Here is a 9,561-nt window from a genome sequence, read left to right on the forward strand (position 1 = left end):
CATGTCACGCACATCCATCAAACATGCGCATCAACACGGCATGTGTGTGTGTGTGTGTGTGTGTGTGTGTGTAGATAAACTGGTGGGGGGGGGAGCGAAACCGCAAGAAGTGTGTGTGTGCGTGCGCAACGCACGGAGACGAGAAGGTGCGTGGATTAACTCTACACGTCGTGTTATTTACCTTGCAAGTGTGTGCGTGTGTGTGTTGCGCGTGCGCAAAGGAGCAAAAGCCCCGCCCCCCGGCCAAGGTGCTTATAAGACGCGGCAGTCGGCGTCCCGCACACATCATAGAGCCAGCAGGATTCTTATTTGACTTTTTATTTCATTCTTTGATGGACGTGACCGTGGATCACGGGACCATGGATCACTTTAACTTCGTGAGTATTTTATTTTATCCTAACATCATTTTGTCTCAAACTAACTTTTTTTTTGTTTTGTTGTTTTCCTCTTGCCAGCGGCGTAAAGACGCATGCGCGGCGGACATCCAGCTGGAATTTAGCATCGTCCGCTCTCCGCCGCCACCGCCGCCGCCTCCGGACCAGGACGACGACGACGAGCTCGGCAAGTTCCTGGACTTGGAGTTCATCTTGTCCAACACCATCGGGTCAGAGGCCGCGGCGCCGCTGCCGCCGTCGTGCGCTTACGCGTTGCCGGAGTCGCCGGAGAGCTGCGGCGGCGGCGGGAGCTACCGGGGCTACGCGGACGACAAGGCGTACACCGAGCTCCGCGCGCCCAACCCGGCGTGTCAGTACCAGACCTGCAGGGTCAAACCCGAGCCAGGCGGCGCGCACCAATGCATGCTGGCCGGCGCGGACTGGCGCGCGTACCACAAGCCGCAGGCGGCGTTCATGCGCATGGCGCCGCCGCCCGAGCAGCACTACGTCAACGCGCACTACCAGTACGCGCACTACCCGGGACAGTACTGCGCGCTCACGCCGCCCTCCTCGCCCGCTCTGGCGGACTTCTACGCCCCGCCGGACGTCTGCGTCAAGCAGAAGCGCGGCGGCGGGCGCAGGCCGTGGGGACGCAAGCGCGCCGCCACGCACAGCTGCGAGTACCCGGGCTGCGGCAAGACCTACACCAAGAGCTCGCACCTCAAGGCGCACATGCGCACGCACACAGGTGAGCTCATCTCTTAACCCCGCCTCTTTCTAAAAAAAAAAAAATCATCACGGGGCCAAATAAAGTTGCAAGTGCAAGCACTTACCAGGAAAATGTCCGCAAAACTCATCTTCACTCGTGAATTTAATGTTTGTTTTTATTACTTTATGGACAATGTGCATGATGCATGATTCACAACCTGATTGATTGATACTTTTATTAGTAGATTGCACATCCGTACAATTGACCACTAAATGGTAACACCCGAATAAGTTTTTCAACTTGTTTATTAATCAATTCATGGTATAGTCCTTCATTTGACAACACCCGGCATTTCAAAATTCATTGAAAAAACATGACGCAGCTACTAAAGAAATAAAAAGGCGACTTGTAAAATGACAACATGCACTTTGTCCATTAAATAGTAAATACAAACATTTAATTAAGAAGGGAACATTCATTTTGCAGGTTTTCTTTAAAAAGGTGCTTGCACTCGCAACTTCATTTGGCCCCATGATGATTTTTTTTTTTTTTTATAATACCAAAAATGTATGCTGAGTATGTCTTTTTTTTTTGGGTACTCGATTCCGCGTAATAATATGAGCGCAATTGGGCTAATTTGTTACACGCACTGATAACAAAGAAGGTATACAAAAATCGGGGTGAAATTTTTGCGACGAAAGGTTGCGGAAAAAAGGAAATCAAGCGAAATGTGGGTTGTTTAAAAAAATTATAAAAATGTATTTAAATTAATAGATATGTATTTAAAAAATATGAGTAAAAATTTATAAAAAGTAATTTGAATTCATGAAAATTAATACAAATTAATTAAAAAATAAAAACAATTTGTAAAAATTAATAAACCTTTATAAAAAATAAATTAATGAAAATCAATAACAAAAATGTATAATGTAAATGTATGTCTTCTTTTGTTCCGCCTCGTCACGTATCGATGGTCCACGTCACGCAATTTACGCTGAGCATGTCCTCTTTTTATTTGGGTACTCGATTAATTTGTTACACGCAACGATGACAAAGGCAGACGAAAATCGGGGTGAAATTTTTGCAACAAAATGTTGCCGAAAAAAGCAAATCAAGCGAAATCTGGGTCGGATAAAAATGAATGAAAATTATTTAAAAATGAATTTAAAAAAAAAATATATATATATATATAAACATGTATAAAAATTAATAAAATATTTATAAAAATAATAATTTAAAAAAATTACGTATGCGAAGGAAAAATATTTACTTTTATTGTATTAATTAACGTAGCTAACTGCATTTTTTATTGCCGGCTGTAATCTGCAGAGATTGTTTATAAAACACTGCAGCTGACAGCTTCCTCCCCTTCCAAAAAAAAAAATCCTCACGGGGCCAAATAAATTTGCGAGTGCAAACACTTAAAAAGAAAAAGTCCGCAAAACTGCACTTTGTCCATCAAATAGTAAATACAAACATTTAATTAAGAAGGGAACATTAATTTTGCAGGTTTTCTTTATTAAGGTGCTTGCACTTGCAACTTCATTTGACCCCATGATGATTTTTTTTTTTTTTTTTTTTAATAATACCAAAAATGTATGCTGAGTATGTCCTCTTTTTTTATTTGGGTACTCGATTCCGCGTAATAATATGAGCGTAATTGGACTAATTTGTTACACGCAATGATAAAGGTATACAAAAATCGGGGTAAAATTTTTGCGACAAAATGTTGCCGAAAAAAGCAAATTAAGTGAAATGCGGGTCGTATAAAAATTTATGAAAATTATTTAAAAAATTATTAATAAATAAAAATATACATAAACATTTATAAAAATTAATAAAAAATTACAAAAAATTCTAAAATATTTCTAAAAAATTACATATGCGAAGGGAAAATATTTACTTTTATTGTAGTTATTAACATAGCTAACTGCATTTTTTTTTTTATTGCTGGCTGTAATCTGCAGAGATTGTTTATAAAACACTGCAGCTGACGGCTTCCTCCCCTTCAAAAAAAAAAATCATCACGGGGCCAAATAAATTTGCGAGTGCAAGCACTTAAAAAGAAAAAGTCCGCAAAACTGCACTTTGTCCATCAAATAGTAAATACAAACATTTAATTAAGAAGGGAACATTAATTTTGCAGGTTTTCTTTATTAAGGTGCTTGCACTCGCAACTTCATTTGGCCCCATGAATTTTTTTTTTGTATGCTGAGTATGTCCTCTTTTTATTTGGGTACTCGATTCCGCGTAATAATATGAGCGCAATTGGACTAATTTGTTACACGCAATAACAAAGAAGGTATACAAAAATCGGGGTAAAATTTTTGCAACAAAAGTTTGCGGAAAAAAGGAAATCAAGCGAAATACGGGTTGTTTAATAAAATAATAAAAATTTATAAAAATGTATTTAAAAAATAACAATTAGCAAAAATTTATAAAAATTCATGAAAATTAATAAACATTTTTACAAATTAATTTAATTTAATGAAAATCAATGATAAAAATGTATAATGTAAATGTATGTCTTCTTTTGTTCCACGTCACGCACCTCCATCAAACATGCGCATCAACACGGCGTGTGTGTGTGGAAATGTAAACATCTAACCTCCCCCCCTCCCCCCCGCAGGAGAGAAACCATACCACTGCACCTGGGAGGGCTGCGGCTGGAAGTTCGCCAGGTCGGACGAGCTGACTCGACACTTCCGCAAGCACACGGGCCACCGCCCCTTCCAGTGCCACCTGTGCGAGAGGGCCTTCTCCCGCTCCGACCACCTGGCCCTGCACATGAAGAGGCACCTGTAGACTATCACGGGGGCGACAACAGGTGGGGACCCCGAAAAAAAACCGCCACCAAAGTGGCCGTACCTATTTGTTTACAATCAAGAGCGCTAATTTGCTGTTATCGGTTAGCTGTTCTAGCCATTTTTAGCTATTCCCTGTCCTCCAGTGATAATGCTACTTGTAAGAAACTCACTTTGTCGCCACGGAGGCCAGGATTAGCGATTTAGAAGTAGCTGATAGCAGGCGTTTTGTCCTCTCCTGTCAAGTGCACCGTGTGTGTGTGTGTGTCCATCCATCCATTTTCTACCACTTGTCCCTTTTGGGGTTCCCTTTAGTAGGCGCTAGCAAAGTGACCTAGCATGTCCATACCTATTTGTTTACATTCAGGAGCGCTAATTTGCTGTTATCGTTTAGCTGTTCTAGCCATGTTTAGCTATTCCCCGTCCTCCAGTGATAATGCTACTTGTAAGAAACTCACTTTGTCGCCACGGAGGCCAGGATTAGCGATTTAGAAGTAGCTAATAGCAGGCGTTCTGTCCTCTCCTGTCAAGTGCACCGTGTGTGTGTGTCCATCCATCCATTTTCTACCACTTGTCCCTTTTGGGGTTCCCTTTAGTAGGCGCTAGCAAAGTGACCTAGCATGTCCATACCTATTTGTTTACATTCAAAAGCGCGAGCTAACTAGTATCGGTTAGCTGTTCTAGCCATTTTTAGCTATTTCCTGTCCTCCAGTGATAATACTACTTGTAAGAAACTCACTTTGTCGCCACGGAGACCAGGATTAGCGATTTAGAAGTAGCTAATAGCAGGCGTTCTGCCCTCTCCTGTCAAGTGTGTCGTGTGTGTGTGTCCATCCATTTTCTACCGCTTGTCCCTTTTGGGATTCCCTTTAGTAGGCGCTAGCAAAGTGACCTAGCATACCCATACGGTCCATACCTATTTGTTTACATTCAAAAGCGCGAGCTTGCTGGTAGCAGTTAGCTGTTCTATCCGTGTTCATCCTCCAGTGATAACGATACTTGTAAGAAATCCACTTTATTTGTCGCCACGGAGGCCAGGATTAGTGATTTAAAAGTAGCTAAAACACGTTAGCTATGTTTTAAAGCGTTCTCCCCTCTCCTGTCCCCACGCTGTTTCTGCCTATGTGTGTGTCCATCCATCCATGTTCTACCGCTTGTCCCTTTTGGGGTTCTGCATGTGTGTGTTAAATAACCAAAGTAACAAAAGCAGCATAGTTAGTGCCTTCGACCACCTGGCCCTGCACCTGTAGACTATTATGGGATGTCATGGGCCTTGCGTACTCATACCTATTTGTTTACATTCGAGAGTGCTAGTTTGCTGTTAGCGGTTGGCTATTGCATCCATGTTAAACTATTCCTGGTCCTCCAGTGATAATGCTACTTGTAAGAAACATACTTTGTCACCAGGGATTAATGATTTAGAAGTAACTAAAACACGATTATGTTTTAAAGCGCAAGTTTCTTGTTTTTTTAAACCAAAACACGTCCATTCTCCACTCTCCTGTCTCCACACTGTTTCTGCTTGCAAGTGTGTGTGTGTTAAATAACCAAAACTAGTGCCTTGCATACCCATACAGTCCATACCTATTTGTTTACATTCTGGAGCGCGAGCTTGCTGTTAGCGGAAAGCCCTTCTATCCATGTTTAGCTATTCCTCGTCCTCCAGTGATAATGATACTTGTAAGAAACATACTTTGTCGCCAGGATTGGTGATTTAAAAGTAGCTAAAAAAACGTCGGCTATGTTTTTAAGCACACATTTCTTAAACCAAAACACGTCCATTCTCCACTCTCCTGTCTCCACACTGTTTCTGCTTGCAAGTGTGTGTGTGTGTGTGTGTGTGTGTGTGTGTGTGTTAAATAACCAAAACAATGTTTTCCAAAGGCTGTATAAGTTAGTGCCGTCTTGAATTCCCCTGGCCCCCGCACATGGAGAGGGCACCTGTAGACTATTATGGGATGTCAACAAGTGCAACCCCCCGCTCTGCCGCCCTCTAGTGGCCGCGACCAAAGTGTACATACTTGTGCATATATGAGCTAAATTATGACCGACTAAGTTATTGACTTTGTGAGTGCCTTAACCAGCTGCTGTGTAGAATTCTTTGTACATTTATTTGTGTTTTTTTTATTTTATTTTTTATAAAAGCCACAGAGTGCCTATGAAGGTTAGCATTCGCAGGGATATCTGTTGTTTTTTTTTTTTTTAAATATATATATTTGAAAAGTATACACCCTATGAACTACACGACAAGATTGTATTTTTTACAAGCAAGGGCTGAAAAATAAAAGTACTTTTGATAAACCAAGTCTTGCTGTGCTTTTTTTTTCCAATTCATAGAACCTACTTTTATTATTTTTTTTTAGTGTCACCTGTACATAAGTTATACTATTGAAGTACTACCAAAATAACTCAATTTGTTGTGTTAAACTGTTTTTAGTTTCACATTTGAAGTTAAATTGCAGAACTTTTGCAGGATATTCAAATTTTTTTTTTGTTTCACCTCTACATTATTAGTTATATCATTAAATACTACAAAAATAACCCAATTTGTTGGGTTAAAACAACCCAAAAAGGGTGTTTAACTGTTTGTTTCACATTTGAAGTTAAATTGCAGAACTTTTGCAGGATATTCGAATGTTTCAAGTTTCACCTGTACATGATATTTAATATCTTTAAAGTACTAAAAAATAACACTTTTTTTGGGTTAAAACAACCCAAAAAGGGGTTTTAACTGTTTTTAACTATTTTATACCATATATTAGTTTCACATTTGAAGTTAAATTGCAGAACTTTTGCAGGATATTCAAAAAAATGTGTTTCACTTGTACTTGATATGTTATACTATTGAAGTACTACAAAAATAACCCAATTTGTTGGGTTAAAACAACCCAAAAAGGGTGTGTAACTGTTTTTAGTTTCACATTTGAAGTTAAATTGCAGAACTTTTGCAGGATATTCGAATGTTTCAAGTTTCACCTGTACATGATATTTAATATCGTTAAAGTACTACAAAAATATCACACTTTTTGGGTTAAAACAACCCAAAAAGGGTTTTTAACTGTTTTTAATGATTTTATACCGAATATTAGTTTCACATTTGAAGTTAAATTGCAGAACTTTTGCAGGATACTCAATTTTTTGTTTGTTTCACCTGTATGTGATATGTTATACTATTAAAGAATTACAAAAATAACCCAATTTGTTGGGTTAAAACAACCCAAAAAGGGTGTTTAACTGTTTTAAGTTTCACATTTGAAGTTAAATGGCAGACCTTTTGCAGGATATTCAAATGCTTCTAGTTTCACCTGTACATGATATTTAATATCGTTAAAGTACTACAAAAATAACACACTTTTTTGGGTTAAAACAACCCAAAAAGGGTTTTTAACTGTTTTTAATGATCTAAAACCATATATTAGTTTCACATTTGAAGTTAAATTACAGAACTTTTGCAGGATATTCAAAAAATGTTTTGTTTCACTTGTACGTGATATGTTATACTATTGAAGTACTACAAAAATAACCCAATTTGTTGGGATAAAACAACCCAAAAAGGGTGTTTAACTGTTTGTTTCACATTTGAAGTTAAATTGCAGAACTTTTGCTGGATATTCGAATGTTTTAAGTTTCACCTGTACATGATATTTAGTATTGTTAAAGTACAACAAAAATAACACACTTTTTTGGGTTAAAACAACCCAGAAATGATTTTTAACTGTTTGTAGTGAGCATGTAATGATTTTATACCAAATATTAGTTTCACATTTGAAGTTAAATTGCAGAACTTTTGCAGGATATTCAAATGTTTCAAGTTTCACCTGTACATGATATTTAATATCGTTAAAGTACTACAAAAATAACACACTTTTTTGGGTTAAAACAACCCAAAAAGGGTTTTTAACTGTTTTTAATGACTTTATACCAAATATTAATTTCACATTTGAAGTTAAATTGCAGAACTTTTGCAGGATATTCAAATTTTTTTTTGTTTCACTTGTATGTGATATGTTATACTATTGAAGTACTACAAAAATAACCCAATTTGTTGGGTTAAAACAACCCAAAAAGGGTGTTTAACTGTTTTTAGTTTCACATTTGAAGTTAAATTGCAGAACTTTTGCAGGATATTCAAATGTTTCAAGTTTCACCTGTACATGATATTTGATATCATTAAAGTACTACAAAAATAACACACTTTTTTGGGTTAAAACAACCCAAAAAGGGGTTTTAACTGTTTTTAATGATTTTATACCAAGTATTAGTTTCACATTTGAAGTTAAATTGCAGAACTTTTGCAGAATATTTAAAAAAAATGTTTCACTTGTACGTGATATGTTATACTATTGAAGTACTACAAAAATAACCCAATTTGTTGGGTTAAAACAACCCAAAAAGGGTGTTTGACTGTTTTTAGTTCCACATTTGAAGTTGAATTGCAGAACTTTTGCAGAATTTAAAAAAAAATGTTGTTTCACTTGTACGTGATATGTTATACTATTGAAGTACTACAAAAATAACCCAATTTGTTGGGTTAAAACAACCCAAAAAGGGTGTTTAACTGACTTTAGTTTCACATTTGAAGTTAAATTGCAGAACTTTTGCAGGATATTCAAAAAAATGTTTGTTTCACTTGTACTTGATATGTTATACTATTGAATTACTACAAAAATAACCCAATTTGTTGGGTTAAAACAACCCAAAAAGGGTGTTTAAAAGTTTGTTTCACATTTGAAGTTAAATAGCAAAACTTTTGCTGGATATTCGAATGTTTTAAGTTTCACCTGTACATGATATTTAATATCGTTAAAGTACTACAAAAATAACACACTTTTTTGGGTTAAAACAACCCAAAAAGGGTTTTTAACTGTTTTTAATGATTTTATACCAAATATTAGTTCCACATTTGAAGTTAAATTGCAGAACTTTTGCAGGATATTAAAATAAATGTTTGTTTCACTTGTACGTGATATGTTATACTATTGAAGTACTACAAAAAAAAAACAATTTGTTGGGTTAAAACAACCCAGAAAGGGTGTTTAACTGTTTTTAGTTTCACATTTGAAGTTAAATTGCAGAACTTTTGCAGGATATTCGAATGTTTCAAGTTTCACCTGTACATGATATTTAATATCGTTAAAGTACTACAAAAATAACACTTTTTGGGGTTAAAACAAACCAAAAAGGGTTTTTAACTGATTTTGATTATTTTATACCAAATATTAGTTTCACATTTGAAGTTAAATTGCAGAGCTTTTGCAGGATATTCGAAAGTTTCAAGTTTCACCTCTACATGATATTTAATATCGTTAAAGTACTACAAAAATAACACACTTTTTTGGGTTAAAACAACCCAAAAAGGGTTTTTAACTGTTTTTAGTGTGCATGTAATGATTTTATACCAAATATTAGTTTCACATTTGAAGTTAAATTGCAGAACTTTTGCAGGATATCCAAAAATGTTTTTGTTTCACCCGTACGTGATATGTTATACTATTGAAGTATTACAAAAATAACCCAATTTGTTGGGTCAAAACAACCCAGAAAGGGTGTTTAACTGTTTTTAGTTTCACATTTGAAGTTAAATTGCAGAACTTTTGCTGGATATTCGAATGTTTCAAGTTTCACCTGTACATGATATTTAATATCGTTAAAGTACTACAAAAATAACACACTT

At 36.7% G+C, this 9,561-nt stretch overlaps 1 protein-coding gene across 1 annotated transcript; it reads left to right on the plus strand.

The window, feature by feature from the left end:
- The first annotated feature begins 230 nt into the window (after positions 1 to 230).
- Positions 231 to 6,188, plus strand: klf17 (Kruppel like factor 17). Its single transcript, XM_061890145.1, has 3 exons — positions 231 to 377; positions 456 to 1,122; positions 3,713 to 6,188. The coding sequence occupies exons 1-3, from the start codon at positions 333 to 335 to the stop codon at positions 3,886 to 3,888; spliced, it is 888 nt and encodes a 295-aa protein (XP_061746129.1). The 5' UTR covers positions 231 to 332; the 3' UTR covers positions 3,889 to 6,188.
- Positions 6,189 to 9,561: the final 3,373 nt, after the last annotated feature.

Source organism: Nerophis ophidion, linkage group LG28, assembly GCF_033978795.1.
Source record: "Nerophis ophidion isolate RoL-2023_Sa linkage group LG28, RoL_Noph_v1.0, whole genome shotgun sequence".
Lineage (NCBI taxonomy): Eukaryota > Metazoa > Chordata > Actinopteri > Syngnathiformes > Syngnathidae > Nerophis > Nerophis ophidion.

Bases quoted from the DNA above. Each gene is read 5' to 3' on its own strand.
- klf17 (XM_061890145.1), top strand. From the start codon at position 333: ATGGACGTGACCGTGGATCACGGGACCATGGATCACTTTAACTTC. The intron at 378-455 runs GTGAGTATTTTA...TCCTCTTGCCAG, and splicing joins CCATGGATCACTTTAACTTC to CGGCGTAAAGACGCATGCGC. The intron at 1,123-3,712 runs GTGAGCTCATCT...TCCCCCCCGCAG, and splicing joins GCACATGCGCACGCACACAG to GAGAGAAACCATACCACTGC.